Source organism: Oncorhynchus mykiss, chromosome 8 (assembly GCF_013265735.2).
Source record: "Oncorhynchus mykiss isolate Arlee chromosome 8, USDA_OmykA_1.1, whole genome shotgun sequence".
Classification (NCBI taxonomy): Eukaryota; Metazoa; Chordata; class Actinopteri; order Salmoniformes; family Salmonidae; genus Oncorhynchus; species Oncorhynchus mykiss.
In genome coordinates, this window is record NC_048572.1 from 30,173,925 (window position 1) to 30,191,303 (window position 17,379).

Here is a 17,379-nt window from a genome sequence, read left to right on the forward strand (position 1 = left end):
AATCAAATTTAGAGAGCAGTGTTGCAGCTTTAGCCCAATTACATGTGTTTACACCACCGCAACCATGCTCCACTCTTAAATTTCGCGTGCATTTAGAAATACTTTCTAGTGGGTTGCATATCATCCAATGAAAATACTTGCACCGCCCAGCATCGAGTCTCAGCAGCATGTCAGACCGATAGATCCTCTCTTCTGTCACAAAATACTAACATTTCCAAAGCTTTCAGTAAACCATAATTACATACCCATGTAGAACAAAATCTACAGGATTAAAATGTGCCGTTTGGACAAGCGACGGCCCGAAATCGCATTTGTTTTAACTTTGTTATATTTATGGGATATCCATCAAGCACTACTGCCTGGTGCAATGCAGATCCGACCTAGCCAATAATTGTGGCCCATACATAGTGTGTAATATTGCGGGTCTGCTCAAACCAATCAGAGGCAGCGTCACATAACAGCGTTGCAAAATTCTCCAGCGTCAACCAGGTAGCGTCTTCATACACCAGTAGTATCCTTCCGCTGCAGTGAAATAGTTCAATGTCCAAGTTCCGTGCTGCTAAGAGTAGAGATCTAAGTTTAGTTCGATTTTATGGCCCTTCGATTTTATGGCCCTACAGTATCATAGATGGTCATAAATGATATTAATGCGGAAAGAAGGTCTCTATTATTCACTGACATATTTACTGTAGGGTGATAAAGTATGATTTAGCAGCAAAATAACATAAAAGGGTGTTTGGAGGTTCGACTATCATCTATCCTCATGCTTGAGTGCTCGTCAACCAATATGGGCACAGGTATCTATTACTGAAGGAAAACATTTATAGCTAAATGGTTATTTAGACTTGGATGAGATGTGCCTATGATTTATAGCCTATAGTAAAAAATAACACAAAGGGGCCTATCTACAATGACCCTGATGGTGTTTAGAATGTTCTTGGCTGTTGTTGCCCCCGGTGTATGGAGAGTTGCACCTGCTAACAGATCAAATGTAGGTGTCATATGCTTCGTAAACAACAGGTGTAGACTAACAGCGAAACGCTTACTTACGGGCCCTTCCCAACAATGCAGCGAGAAAACATTTGCAATAATTGAAAAATAATAACACGAGGAATAAGTACACAATGAGTAACGATAACTTGGCTAAATACACGGGGTACCAGTACAGAGTCGATGAGCAGGGGTACGAGGTAATTGAGGTAGATACTGTATGTACATATACTGTCTGTAGGTAGGGATAAAGTGACTAGATAACAGGATAGATAATAAACAGTAGCAGCAGAAGCGTATGTGTTGAGTCAATAGAGTTAGTGCTAAAAGGGGCAATGTTGCAGATAGTCTGAGTTGGTGCATCGGTATGGCTTGCTGAGCGGTAGCAGAGAGAACTGTCTATCTGTCCATGCTTACACCGGAGGCTGGTGGCACCTTAATTGGGGAGGACAGGCTCATAGTAACGTCCTCCACCTCAGCAGCCTCCTGTGCCAATGGCGCAAATCATCATTGAATTGGGGGATGTGCACAGCAGGGGTGTATTAATTACTGAAACTGTTTCCTAACGGACGCAAACAGCAAAATTAGAGTTTTATTGGATAAAAGGTAGGTTCCTCCCCGTTGCGTTTGCTTACGTTAAAGAAACGTTTTGCAACAGAATTGGCGCAATGAATACACCCGATGCCTGCTGCACTACAGTATGCTACAGTAGAGGCAAGCTGTGCTGTGATTGGCGTGTCTCCGTCCTGTAGCGGGAGGGGCTTAAGGTTAGCCAATATCTCCAGTTGAAGAAATAAGGAAGTGAGTGAGCAGGCTGGGCTAGTGTCGCGGAGGGATACATAGTCCCCATTCTCACCACCACGGCGACACACCTCCATCCCGCTGGAAACTCCATCTAAGGAACGAGCACACTCGTTCTCTAGTTCATAGACAATCAGCCCAGATCCATCGAACATGGTATGTATTATATATATTTTTTTTTAAATTCGTTTTTAGATAATTTGTCAATGCATTTAATGCCACGATGTAATGGGAAATGGAAGAGGGTCAAGATATGGGTAAATCCACAATTTTGCTTTTCATTCATATTGGTTTACAGCATTTTATCTTGCCGGGAATTAAATTAGGGTGATCAAAAAGCTTGCTGTTTTGCAACTGTTCTATAATTACACGGGATATGTCATCTTTAGTCTTACGAGGGCGAGTTGATTCTATTTGGAGGAACATTTTCTAGGGCGATATAACCGCTGAGTTGTATATGAGCAGGATGTAACACAAAATGGAGCGGGATTCCGCGATAACTGCGCAATTCTTACGGCATAGTAGTTGGCTCGATGGCTATATCGGGGCATGTTGCTGGCTCGACGCTGCACGGTGCAGATTTAATTCATTCAATCAGATTAATAGCTTTGGGATAACTAGCAAGTTGCTAGACGATTACAGCATAATTCTGTAGCTAAAGTGATTACATTTCCGAGTATATAGTGTGTTGGCTGGAATAGGAAAGCGCACTGGCAAATTATGGGGTAACGCTGCACTCGTAAAGAGTTGACAAGCCCTTTTACCTATGATGCTGCTTCATGTCTCAACACGTTTTATTACTGGGCAATCTAGTTATATCAACTCCTATATGCTACCGAATAGGTTTCATCCCATTTGGAGGAAAATGAACCCATTCCATGGATCGCTATTAGCTGCATTTTTCCATGTTGCATCATCGCGCTCTGTCTGAGGGACCAACCATAATGCGAATTGCAGCAATAAATCGCCTGTGATCCGCAACTGAAATCGCCCGTCTCCCTCAAATGGGGGAATCTGAAAAATTGAAACATTTTATACAATTCCGCCCTCTGGTGTTCTACAGTACAGTAGTTACAAAGTTTCGCCTTCAAGCGCCGTTTATCTCGCTGTAACGCCGCCTGTTTAGGTTGTCTGTTGCGTTCTTAATGGTATGCAAATGCGATGATTGTCGTTTCATCGAGTCGCAGAAGCTCTCTGTCACAGAAAAACCTACTCGGTAGCCTAGACGAGAACATCAACAGCTGTTCAGCCTTGGGTCTGCTGTTTTTTTTATTTTTTATTTTATTCCTTCAAATGCAGAATAAAGTATTTGATTGATGTTTAATGTCATTCTTATTACATCATTTAGCAGCAACAAAGTTATATTTCATGGGAATTATTGTGAGGCTAAATCACAAATGTGTTTCAAACTTTACACTTGTATAACTGTCAACGGTCCAACAGCTCACACAATTTCCATCTGTCGAAATTGAGTTCATTCGATTGCATAGAAAGGGAAAGGGCGATACCTAGTCAGCTGCACAACTGAACGTATTCCAACCCGACATGCGTATTCTACATTTAACCCAACCCCTCTGACTCATATAAAAAGCATCTCTCAGATGTCACAGAAAGTCATCCAGTGGAAGTCATGAAGCCGGGTGTGTTGAAGGGAAACGTCTCTCCCAATCAATATATTGATGATCTATTGATTACCAGCCCTATGGCTCATTCATAGCACTAGGGGAGGCAATAGAAATGTTTCTCTGTGCGACCACACATCTATCCCATATGGTATTGAACTGCTGCATGTGGTAGGTTTCATGTTGCACGCCAGTGTAGTAGTTGGAGTATACATTGCACATCGGCCCTTTTGAAAAGTTGAATCCGTGAGTAAGCCCCTGTGTAGGCCTACCATACACCCCAACATAATACACGGTTTCCACTTCAATAGTTGTATCTCTATTCAGATGGAAGTATCAAGTAAGTCGTCCTGTCCCTATCCTGTTCCAGCCTTGTTTGCTGGTGCATGTTTGGTAACTTAGAAGACATCTGATCCAGAGCATTGAATCATTTATCTGCTTGGCAGGTGGTCCTGGCCTGGATGAGTCGACCTGTGAACTGCTATCAGGGTTGTGTTCATTAGGCACCAAACAGAGTGGAAAAACTAAGAGGAACTACCTGGGCTCATCCAATAAGAAATGCACATTTTTGTTTTCTGTTGCAAAATGTGTATTTTATTTTACTGTGGGTCCTAATGAACACAACCCAAAACTCAACCCACCAATCATGCCCATATGGTGCCCTAGACTGGTGTTGATGGTGACGTGCCCCCCCCCACCCCACCCCCCTCTCATCTTTTGTCCAGACTGAAAGAGAAGAGGGATTCAACACATATGAGCTCAAAAGCTTCCCAGTACAAATGTGTGTCTGTGTGCTCATACATATAGTGTGTCCCTGGAGAGTAAGAGTTTCCTTTGTTATGAGTCATATTCATACACTTTAGGGGAAGCAGGTCCATATAAGGGGCCTTACTGATGCCACCTACTCTCTATTGTAGGCTACCCTGTAAAAATGTAGACTAGAGATGCTCGGATAATACCTGCCTGCCTTGTAAAGGATGTTTAAGAAGAGTGATGGACTGCATAGCAGAGACCAGCCAAACTAGTTTCTTCTGTAAGCTACTCCGGTTGTGTAGCCTAAAAACAAACATCAGAACAATAGGCTACCTGGTGATGTTTGAGAAGAGAAAGAATGTCATTTGTCTAGTGAACTAATGAGTCCTGTCTCGTCCCATGCTGTGGTTGGTCAGTGGGAGTGGTTGTCCCACTCATTCCAGAGAACCTGTAACAGACAGGAACCCCTCCACCCACACCCTTCTCTCTCAAGCTGGCCTGAATGCTTGCCCAACAACACCCTCACTACCATAGGAAATAGTGACTCAGAGGGAGTTTCCTGGGCACAGACGTGTGGGTGTGTGTGTGTGTGTGGCGGGTGGAGTGGTTCTGTGTTGTGTTTATTCAGTAGTACTGTGCTGCCTACCAGCAGGTTGCTACATCCACCAAGCCCCTGTTGCCTTCCAGCTAGACTGGCCAAGAGTGAGAGGGCGCCCCAGAGGGGAAAGGCCTGTATTAGGAGTGTGGGCCTGGTTCCAGGCAGCCCCAGTGATGCCAAGGGAAAGGAAGGGCCGGAGAAGGCCTGGTCGCGCAGCAGCACTGTGAGGCCCAGTCATGCAAAGGGAACGGAAGGGCTGGAGAAGGCCTGGTCGCGCAGCAGCACGGTGAGGCCCAGCTGTCTGGGAAACAGCCACAGGAGTTCTTTCACTGTACCTACCTGATGCCCCGCCCTTCACAGAGGGAAGAAGAGACCGATGACAGAGAGAGAGGAATAGGAGCAAGAAGGATAACAGGAGTGAGGGACGAGAGAAACATGAGTTGTAGGGCGGGAAGAGAGGCCGTGGCCGTTGTCCATTCGTTCATTAACCCCACCCGTCAGTGTAAAATCATTTATCTCAGACATTTCACAAATCTCGCAGATGGAGGGAACAGGGAGACCAGAAGGAGGAGGAGAGGGGAGAAAAGGCTATTGTCTGATGCTTATTGAATCACGTCAGCTAATTTAATTTAGCCTGGTGAAGTTAACCATCACACTGGACGTATCAACCAAGGCCACCGATGTAGCACCGGAGCCAAGTAGAGACTATTTTGCTATCAGCCTGGTTTAAAGAGCATCTAAAAAATGAAATCATGTCATTTTGCGGTCTAGGCCTTCCCCCGGTCGTCTCCATTACTTTGCGTCTGATATATCCTAACCGACAGACCTTATCGCTAGGAAAGAACCTCACCCATCATACACACTATGGTATAAGGAGTGGCCTTTGCACATGTCCATTTCATATGGTTGACTGAGACAGAATCAACACTATCGTGGTCTGTGTTTGGTGTTGTAGTTACACAGACGTCTATAAAGCCTACACATATCTACTGTACTGTAGGATATCTGGTCTGCTTTGGGACAGAACTGAACTGGTTGCTATGTGACTAATTCACAGGAAACCTGGTGATGGAAACGAAGGGCATAGAGGGAAATGCCAATTAGTGTGTGTTCCTGTTTTCCCCCCTGCCAGCAGCAGGCACTCAGCATTACGTCAGTGGTTTGTTGCCGTAATCATAAGCATGTTTTGCCAATCTGGGAGGGTACCGCGGGATTTACCATTTACACACACACACACACACACCAGTGTTATAAGACCTACGGTGCTGTTGCTGTGTGTGAATATTTGTTTGAAACCTGAGCCCTTGTGTGTGTGTGTGTGTGTCAAGACTTCATCCATCTGTGGGCCCATTGTAGGAGTGCTGCCAAGTCATTACACACACACACATACACACTCATTAAAGCGCCTCTGACTCACCAGAGTCATTAAATAGGGCTAGCAGAGAACAGGGAACATGCTGGGAGGGAGTCAGGGAGACCAGATCAACTGAACACACCCCTACAGCCGTTTTAGCATTTTCAGCTAACAGCAGGCCAGGGCCAGTAGGCACAGAACAGGTTCTTCTACCTGGGTAGTGTTCAGTCGGAAGAAAAACGTTTAGAAACAGACGTGGTACATGACCGTGGGCCAATAAGAGAGAGCACTCTTTTTCTGATTCAAAAACATGTTTGTGGCCACTGAAAATGACCCAAGGTAGTCTCTGGAACAAGGTGGGGGTGGGGGGGGTCTCTTCCCTGAACAACGTCCTCACTGTGGGGTGTTGGGAAATCATGGAGGCAGGCGACAGCCTGGAGAGCATGACTAAGTCGTTTGGTATTTGGGATTTAGCGACTGAGTGAATGACTGTTTGTTTGTTTTTCTCCCTCAATGTTTGACCCTCAGGCCGATCAACTAACAGAAGAACAGATTGCAGGTAGGAACGACTGAGTAATCCCACTCTCTAGCATGTTTAACACGTTTGACTAATTCGTGAACAGTACACACACACACATTACATATATATATTTTTTTTATTTAACCTTAATTTAACTAGGCAAGTCAGTTAAGAACAAATCATTTTTTTCAGCGTCGGCCTACCCCGGCCAAACGCGGACGACATAGAACAACATACTGCAAGGGGAAAAATACAGGACTTTATCCTTTCACTGTCCATTGACTTCAGCCATGTTCTTGTCTGAAATAGGTGGAATGAAATATCATCTTCTCATTTGATGTGTGTGTGATTTGGGCCAGCGCTAACTAGCTAGTACACTCTGTTATTCTCCTCAGTTAGATCTATAAACCCCTGGGTGGCTAATTAGCCAATGCTACTGGGTCCCAGGCTAATTCGGTCTTGTCTTCAGCAGTATACTTCAAACATCTTACTCTGGGGGGGTGGGGGGGGTTTCTTATGGCCCTTCAATATTAAAATCCCTTAGATCTGCCTGTATATTGATTTGAACAAGTTCTCAAACACCATCACGTCTACACTAAACCTCCTAAAACACAGACCTTTTGGCTGTAGGCCTCTCTTGAACTACGTCTTACAAACTACTAATTATCTGCCTATATAAACCCTTTACAACCTCCCTTAAGTCTATCCTACTGTAAAGTGTTACCCATCCCACAACCAAAGCTTGAGCCACAGCCCAAGAAGCCCTGACTGAGTCTGTGACCCACCCACCAGTAGGAAACACTGACTTCACCATCGAGACTTTACGTAACCCCACCTTTTATTCTCCCCCCCGTCCCCCCCCCCGTCCTCGCAGAGTTCAAGGAGGCGTTCTCCTTATTCGACAAGGATGGCGACGGCACCATCACGACCAAAGAGCTGGGCACCGTGATGAGGTCGCTGGGACAGAACCCCACAGAGGCGGAGCTGCAGGACATGATCAATGAGGTCGACGCCGACGGTGAGTGAAACACATGAAGCTGGGTTAGGCACACCCGATTGGTTAAAAACAAAAATTTGGGAAGTGACGTTCAGACGGGGGAAACTTGGGCAAACACGTGCGTCATCAAAAGGCGACGAAACCTGCTGTCATTGTGAGTTCCACACCATCAACTGACCGTGCAAGTGCATTCTGCTTTCATCTCCACGTATTGGTTTAGCACGGTCTGTCCCCTTTAGAGTTTAGCCTATACAATTGTTTGGGAATGTGCCTTCAGCAGTTTAGTCACTCACTGCCTGTCAAACAGTCCCTCGGTGTCTTATGACTTCACTGTTACCTGCCTGAAGGCCAGGCAGATTACTGTCAGTGTCAGCTTTCGCACTAAGAGCACTATGGTGAGTGACAAGTCTTCAAGACCCCTGTCAACTTATCAACACAACTGTCTCCTGATTAAATAGATATGGCTGAATCAACTGCGACTCTTGATGTTTAATCCCAAATTACACTCTGTTCCCTTTCCAGTGCGCTACATTTGTCCAGGGCCCATAGGGGGTGCCATTTGGGACACACGTTGAGGCAGTGAGAATGAGAGTGATCATGGTAGGAGGCCGTGTCCTTGACTCTTAACGATGTTGGAAATTAAACCCGTCAGTCGTCTAGGCGACCAGGCAAGGCCACCTATACCAAGATGATGCCCTGTCAGCGTAAAGGGTTTTGGTAAATGGGACCTTATCAATTGCAGACATATTGCTCGATCTCACCACTGTTTGTCTCGGCACGCTGTATCTATCCAAAGTCCCCGCCTCTCTCTCTGTTCTCTGTCCTGTCTAGTTATCTGTACAGCGTTTTCGCTCTGGTTTAGGCAATCTGGGTCAGACAGCGATGAAGCTAGTAATGAAAAATACAACTAATTACATAACCTCTGATCTGCGTTTCGCTCTGTACATTCAGTATCTCTCCTCTCCCCTTTGTACATTCAGTACCCTCATAGGGATGTCAACAGCAGGGCCACAGCTTATTTACTAAACAAGCAGTGGATGCCCGAGGGAGAGAATGAGGTTCGCTTTACCCCAGAGAGGTGTGCTGTTGGTCTCTGAGAGAGGAGGAGGTCTCTTGTTTGGGCTCAGAAGTGGTGTTTTGTGTTGCCCTATCATTGGTTCTCCGGGTTTGATCCCTCCCCACCAATCTCTGTTGTCCCCGTGTGAAAAATATTTGGACTTCATTGGTTTCAATGGAACATTTTGCATGTTGTTTTAGGGGCTGGTCCGCCTTGCCTAGGAAAAGCTATGGGGAAATAGTACGAGCTTAAGGAATGAATGTCCTCATAGACCGTAGAATGAGTCTTCCTCCTATAGTTTGCGTCAGCAGTGGCTCTTATATACAGTATAATCGTACCATCTCCCACTCGTTCCCTGTCCTCCATCTCCCTCTCTCCATCTCTCCCACCCACTCCTTCTCTCCTTCCTGTACTTCAAGACCGGCAGAGTCGGGCCCTGGAGTCACAGCCAGCTCTCGCTGCAGAAAGATCTCACCGGGTGGTTCTATGCATACTACAGGACTCCACACTCTCATGCTCCGGGTGCGTTCTCCGAGGACGTTCTCTTGAGTTCATCCTTGTGAGGACAAGAGTGTGGAGAACGCTTCAAATATTAGATTTCAGAAGCACTCGCATTCCCCCTGCTGCCTCACGCTGCACCTCCCCATTCACTGAACGTTCTTCCAGCCAGGACAATGGCAAGACTAGAGACAAAACAAGATATACGCAAAACAAACAATTTACTTCATTATTATCAGCCAGCTATGTGAATCGGACTTACCCATTCATGGAACCTTCTTACAGTCAGAACCAGTGGCAAAAGAGACGAAACAAGATGTACACAGTGCAAACATTTTACTTCATACAGTGCCTTCAGAAAGTATTCACACCCCTTGACTTTTTCCAAATGTTGTGTTACACACAATACCCCTGATGTCAAAGTGGAATTATGTTTGTGACATATTTACGAATGAATTAGAAATGAAAAGCTGAAATTAATCGAGTCAATAAGTATTCAACCACTTTGTTAAGCCTAAATAAGTTCAGGAGTAAACATGTGTTCAGCATTATTTTTGAATGACTACCTCATCTCTGTACCCCACCCATACAATTATCTGTAAGGTCCCTCAGTGGAGCAGTGAATTTCAACACAGATTCAACCACAAAGACCAGGGAGGTTTTCCAATGTCTCGGAAAGAAGGGTATCTATTGATAGATGGGTAAAAAAACTAAGCTAAACAGACATTGAATATCCCTTTGAGCATGGTGAAGTTATTACTTACACTTTGGATGGTGTATCAATACTCCCAGTCACTACAAAGATGCAAGCAGCTTTCCATGAGGCCAAATGGGGACTTTAAAACAGTTACGGAGTTTAATGGCTGAGAACTGAGGATGGATCATTGGATCAGAACATTACTCCACAATACTAACCTAAATGAGAGAGTGAAAAGAAGGAAGGCTGTAGAGAATGCTTGTTTACGAGGTTGCGTCATATTTCTGTGTATACTTTCCGCCGACGCTTGCTTAAAAATATGTGCAAAAAAGAGTACGTATTCGAGATATGTGCCCCGTTTCGCATACTTTGATTTGGACTCCTACTCCGACCCTTCCGTGCTCCAACTTGCGTGCTCAGAGCACGGTAGTATTCATTTTGAGAAACAGCCATAGTTCCCCTTTGAATTTCACATTTGTTATGGCTGAACGTGTATTTCAGAGGGGTTACAGGGTTAATTCCGCCTGCTTCCAGGGTTAAAACAGAAACAACTCAAAGGGTTAAGTTTAGGTATTCATTCCCGAGTGCTTAAGGTTAGGTCTGTGTTTCGGGGAAGGCTTAAAACAAAGACCAACTATTCTCACGGCATGCTAGAGCATTTAGACTGCGGTTTGTCCAGTAGACTAAGCAGCACGCTCCGGCTCCGAGCATCACGTGATCGAGCCCAGTACAAAATACACGTTTGTATTTTTTTTTTTGTGAGTGCCGAGGAAAGCATATCGACGTTCCCAGGACCTTGTCAAACGTCCGAAACTGCTGTCTGTTGCTAGTGATCAGGCTGCTTTATTACTCCAGGCCTCCTCTTCCTCTGGATTGTTCTTTCAGTGGTATGTTTTCAGGCCCTGCCTGGCTGCAAAGGGGCTCATCACACACACACACACACACACACAAAGGCTGTCTGCTCTCTGATTGGGGCTCCCCAGTGGCATGTGTTCTTTTTGATGGCTGCTGTGCTTGTGCTGCTGGCCCGGCCAACAGTGTGTGTGTGTTTGTATGCGTCTCTCTGTATCTCGTCTTTCTGTCTATGTGCGTCTGTCGCTGTGTCTTTCTCTCTCTGTGTCTCTGTGTGTGTCTCCGTGTTTGTTTGTGTCTCTGTGTGTTAGGTCCTGAGATCACTAGCCCGCGGCCATTAGATCACCATCTGCCTTATCGCATTATGCTCTCTACTCTGCTGTTGTTACAGCCCTGCTTACAGGGAGATCTGCTCTTCCCTGGTTAATCCCAGTACCACCAGCCCCACCCATCCTCCGCTCCACACACACACACACACACACACACACACACACACACACACACACACACACACACACACACACACACACACACACACACACACACACACACTACTACTACATACGAGGTTAATCCAGCGGGTACTCTGACCTCTCCTCTGACCTTCCCCCTCTCTCTGCCACCCCAGCACATCCCAGCTCCCTCTCTTGCTGAAAGGCACTCACACACACATTCACACACACATATACACATACTGCACACACACACAGCATATGTTTTACTATCCTTGTGGGGACCTAAAATTGTTTTCCATTAAAATCCTATTTTCCCTAACCCCAATTCTAACCCTACCCCCCACCCCACCCACACACACACACACACACACAATCCTCGTACAGTAGTATATCTCAGAGCCTATCCCCCTCCCCGTAGAGAACCATTATAATCCCTGGGTAATCCCAACCTAACAGGCTACATGTTCTGGATCTGATCCCAGATCCCACCATTGACACCAACGTACTGTATGTCCATCCATAGAATAGGCTGGTTAGAGCCTATGTCAGGAAAAGGGCTGGGATCTAACCGCTGCCACCAACATCCGACCATCCTCCACCCATTTCACTGTTGGTCAGAGGCTGTGTGGGAGAGATTCCACGGCTGCCACCAACGTCCATTCACCCACCACAGATGAACGCACACCACAAGAGGCTGGTGGCACCTGAATTAGGGAGGACGGGCTCATAGTAATGGCTGGAATAAATGGAACGGTATCAAACACATTAACCGCGTGGTTTCCACGTGTTTGATGCCGTTCCATTCACTCCGTTCCAGCCATTATTATGAGCCGTCCTCCCCCCAGCAGCCCCCTGTGACCCAGACATCCTGTGAGGCCTGGTTAGAGAGAAGGATTAGAGATGGTTAGAGGCTATGTCAAGGTGGAGGAGGAGGCAGGCTCCCTGGTCCCTGACTCCCCAGGCAGAGCGAGGCCCTTTGTCAAGGGCAGATGAGAGGTGATTTTTATTTTTATGGGGCCTGTCCAGCATACAGTAGGAGATGTCTGAGGATGGATTCTCCCTCTTCCTCTGGTCTCTGTAGCTGGACATCTACAACCTCCTCCCAGGGCTACCCTGAGGTATAGAGGAAAGACACCCAGTCTAGTACTAGGACACTGTCCAGTGTGTACTGCTTTTTATAGAAGTGAATTGAGTTGTATGCAAGGACATAACAGGTGATTTCACAAAGGCTTTTCAGGGTCTTTCATCATCATAGAATGATGAAGAATTGCTGGTCAACAAAAAAGCCTTTTTATAATTTACACACAGTTCTATATATATATATATCATTGCAATGAACTAAACCGGGTGTTATAATGAACTAAACCGGGTGTTATAATGAACTAAACCGGGTGTTTCCTATCTCCAATCCAGGCAATGGCACCATTGACTTCCCGGAGTTCCTGACCATGATGGCCAGAAAAATGAAGGACACAGACAGTGAGGAGGAGATCCGTGAAGCCTTCAGGGTATTCGACAAGGTAAAGTACTGCATGTTTACTATCTAACACATCCTCGGCGAGTAATCCTCAAATGACAATTTTGCTTTGTAATGAACTAGTAAACAGTCGTCTTTCATAAGATATATCCACCTCTGATAAACACACCGTCTCAACTGCCAGTTATGGTGATGCTGCACTCTTAGAAAGAAAGGCGCTAAACTGGGTTTCCGGCTGTCCCCATAGGAGAACCCTTTGAAGAACCCTTTTTGGTTCCAGGTAAAACCCTTTCCCTAGAGGGTTCTACTTGGAACCAAAAATAGTTATCCTATGGTGACAGCCAAATAACCCTTTTCTTCTAAGAATATCTATCTATCTATCTATCTCTCTATCTCTCTATCTATATCTATATCTATATCTATATATATATATATATATATATATCTCATTAACCATCCAATGGGGATTTGATTCTCTGTTCATTGCCTAATGGGGATTCACCTCTCCACTCATCATTGTCCAATTGGGATTAGCGTCTCTTTTTTTTTTTTGTCCTGATTGCTCCCCAATGGGAATGCCTTTCCGTCTATTCTCACCCAATGGAATTTCTTCCCTTGTGTCTCCAGGACGGAAACGGCTACATCAGCGCAGCAGAACTCCGTCACGTCATGACAAACCTGGGGGAGAAGTTAACAGACGAGGAGGTAGACGAGATGATCAGAGAAGCAGACATTGACGGAGACGGACAGGTCAACTATGAAGGTAAGAGGACAGACCACCTAGCCCTGTATGCTTAACCAGCCACATGTGGCAGTGGATATTATTGGTTAATATAACGGAGATGAACTATGAAGGTAAGAGGAGGACAGTAGTTGTTCCAGGTTAGCTCTGGGTAGTGTTCATTGGGTCACAAAACGGAAAATGTTTCAAAACATTTTGCATGGAAAACAGAAATTAGTTTCTTATTAGTCTAGGAAGTCCCTCTCTGTTTCAGTACGTTTTCTTCCAATTGGTACCTAATGAACATGACCCTGTACAGCAGGCATAACCAGCTACAGTGCCTTTAGAAAGTATTCATACCACTTGATTTATTCCTTATTTTGTTGTGTTACAGCCTGAATTCAGCCAGAAGTTTTGGGGGGCAAATGTATTGATATGGAAATATATAAAATTTACATACGTATTTATACCACTTTGCTGTGACACTCAAAATTGAGCTCAGGTGCATCCAATTTCCTTTGATCATCCTTGAGACGTCACTACAGCTTGATTGGAGTCCACTTGTGGCTCATTCAATTGTTTGGACATGATTTAGAAAGAAACGCACCTGTCTATTTAAGGTCTCACAGTTGACATGTCAGAGTAGAAACTATACCCTGAAGTCCAAAGAACTGTCCGTAGATCTCCAAGATAGAATTGTGATGATGCATATATCTGAGGTATAAAACATTTTTTTTGTCTTGAAAGTTTCCAAGAGCACAGTGGTCTTCAACATTGGGAAATTGAAAAAATATGAAACTTCCCAGACTCTGCCTAGAGCTGGCCGTCCAAACAAACTGAGCAACCTACCTAGAAGGATCTTAGTCAGGGAGGTGACCAAGAGCCCAATGACCACAAAACTACAGAGTTCCTTGTCTGAGATTGGAGAACCTGCCAGAAGGCCAACAGTCTCTACAGCACTTCACTAATCTGGGCTTTATCGGAGAGTGGCCAGACGGATGCTACTCCTGAGAAAAAGGCACATGGCAGCATGCCTGGTGTTTGCAAGAAGGCACATGAAAGACAGATGATAAGGCACAATAGTCTGTGGTCTGATGAGACAAAAATGTAACTCTGGCCTGAATGCAAAGCCCTATGTCTGGAGAAAACCAGGCACAGCTCATCACTCGTCTAACACCATCCCTACCGTGAAGCATGGTGGTGGCAGCGTCATGCTATGAGGATGCTTTTCAGCAGTCGGGACTGGGAGACTGGTAAGGATAGAGGGGGACAATGAATGGAGCCAAATACAGGCAAATCCTTGATGAGATCCTGCTTCAGAGTGCAAATGACAGACTGGGGAAAAGATTTACATTCCAATAGGACAATGACCCCAAGCATACAGCCAAAGCAACGCTGGAATGGCTTCAGAACAAGAATGTGAAAGCCCTTGTGTGGCCCAGCCAAAGCCCAGACTTGAATCCCATTGAGAATCTGTGGAAAGACTTGAAGATTGCTGTTCAACTCTGCCCCCCATCTAACTTAACAGAGCTTGAGAAAATCTGCAAGGAAGAATGAGAGAAAATCCAGATCTGCAAAGCTGTAATCGCCGCCAAATGTGCTTCTACAAAGTATTGAATACTTATGTAATTGAGATATTTGTTTCATTTTCAAAAATGTCTAAAAACATGATTTCACTTTGTCATTATGGGGTATTGTGTGTAGATGGGTAAAAAAAATATATATATATGACTTTTGTTTTATTCCGGCTGTTGCAGAACAAAATGTGGAATAAGTCCAGGGCTATGAATACTTTCTGAAGGCACTGTACAGGCATCAGTCAGTCTTATCCCTGTAATCGGCATGTAACAGACATGTTAGAGGTATAGCCAGCTACATGTAGCAGTAGTGGTTACTACTGGTTATGCAGCCCTGTAGCAGGCTTGTAGCAGCCCTGTAGCAGGCTTGTAGCAGCCCCAGAGCAGGCTTGTAAGCAGCTCCGGAGCAGGCTTGTAAGCAGCTCCGGAGCAGGCTTGTAAGCAGCCCCGGAGCAGGCTTGTAAGCAGCCCCGGAGCAGGCTTGTAAGCAGCCCCGGAGCAGGCTTGTAAGCAGCCCCGGAGCAGGCTTGTAAGCAGCCCCGGAGCAGGCTTGTAAGCAGCCCCGGAGCAGGCTTGTAGCAGGCTTGTAGCAGCCCCGGAGCAGGCTTGGAGCAGCCCAGGAGCAGGCTTGTAAGCAGCCCCGGAGCAGGCTTGTAGCAGCCCCGGAGCAGGCTTGTAAGCAGCCCCGGAGCAGGCTTGTCGCAGCCCCGGAGCAGGCTTGTAAGCAGCCCCGGAGCAGGCTTGTAGCAGCCCCGGAGCAGGCTTGTAGCAGGCTTGTAGCAGCCCCGGAGCAGGCTTGTAGCAGCCCCGTAGCAGGCTTGTAGCAGCCCCGAAGCAGGCTTGTAGCAGCCCCGGAGCAGGCTTGTAGCAGCCCCGTAGCAGGCTTGTAGCAGCCCCGTAGCAGGCTTGTAGCAGCCCCGTAGCAGGCTTGGAGCAGCCCCGTAGCAGGCTTGTAGCAGCCCCGGAGCAGCCCCGGAGCAGGCTTGTAGCAGGCTTGTAGCAGCCCCGGAGCAGGCTTGTAGCAGCCCTGGAGCAGCCCCGTAGCAGGCTTGTAGCAGCCCCGGAGCAGGCTTGTAGCAGCCCCGGAGCAGGCTTGTAGCAGCCCCGGAGCAGGCTTGTAGCAGGCTTGTAGCAGCCCTGTAATGTTTCTAACATTAATGTGCACCACAGATTTTGGTGGTTGTATCCATCAATTGTCCCATTAACAATCACCCGCATTAGAAAATGCATTTAATTTAAACTTCACGATATCAGCAAAATGCCTGCGATAAGTGACCGGTATGGTCGACGTCGATCATTTTCAGTTTTCTACCCAGTTTTCTACCCTCTTCCCCTTCACCCACTGTCACTCCTATTCCCCACAAGACACTGCGCTCATTCTTTTAGAAGGAGCTGTTGACACAATAAACAGTCCATATGTCTTGGCTGGAAAGCGCCCTACTTCCTCACTCTCTCATTGTGCCATAAAAAGCATATGTAGTCTAAGCGTTTGAAAGCCTTCTCTTTATTTTGGTTGGACGTCATTGTGTTGTTTTCACAGTGCAGTGACTTGTTTTAATCAAATAAGCTTAATGAGATGAACATGAAAGCCGTTTGGAAACGGGACCCTAATTAGAATGATTTGCATTCTGTTCCTCCACTGCTTGATTTTAAAAAAAATGTATAAACAGTTTCACAATTTAGCAGGTGACTGCCTCGCCTGGCGCTTTGCCAATGGGGCTTAATGAGCTACAGTACGTTACTTATCTTTGTCTTTGTGTTCTTCTCTCTGTCTCTCTCTCTCTCCTTTCAACAGAGTTTGTACAGATGATGACTGCAAAGTGAAGCTCGGCCAACCTGCCTTGTCCCCTTGTAGAAGACGATAAAAAAAGATCACAAGTTTTACTTACCTCTTGGGAAAAAAAATGTTCATTTATTCATACTGTTTCTGTATAGAAAATAATTGAATGTTAAAATAAAATATCCTTCTGTCCATCTACACAGAGAAAACAAAAATCTACAAAAAATATCTGCATGATATGGTTAGTGACCCCCCCCCCCAAATAAGATGAGTTCAGCATCAGTACTTCAAAGACGCATATAACAACCTTGTAATAATTACCTTCAAACTGAAGCAAGGCATTTGGAACCCCTGCCAAGTTCCATCCATTTGCTGGTGATGTTTGGGCTGGCCATCTCTCTTTCTCTGTCTCTCTCTCTCTTTCCTGTTCTTCATGCATGCAGCTTGCGACTGGAGCACTCCCTCCAGCCAATCCGAGCGTGCTGATTCCACAGGGGTGTCGTTGGTATGGTGTCGTTGGTTTGGTACAGTTTTTTTTGTATTTGGGGAGGAACCCTAGTGATATGGTATATGAAAGGATAGGTTTATAATTCAAGCAGAAAGTGGAATGGAACTTACTTGTATGTTAGA

At 45.7% G+C, this 17,379-nt stretch overlaps 1 protein-coding gene across 1 annotated transcript; it reads left to right on the top strand.

Annotated features, from left to right (window-relative positions):
- The first annotated feature begins 1,814 nt into the window (after window positions 1-1,814).
- LOC110529767 (calmodulin-1) lies at window positions 1,815-17,047 on the top strand. The gene is made up of 6 exons (XM_036985253.1): window positions 1,815-1,947; window positions 6,647-6,677; window positions 7,513-7,656; window positions 12,608-12,714; window positions 13,299-13,434; window positions 16,765-17,047. Exons 1-6 carry the CDS (start codon window positions 1,945-1,947, stop codon window positions 16,791-16,793), a joined length of 450 nt encoding a protein of 149 aa, XP_036841148.1. The 5' UTR covers window positions 1,815-1,944; the 3' UTR covers window positions 16,794-17,047.
- The last annotated feature ends 332 nt before the right edge of the window (window positions 17,048-17,379 follow it).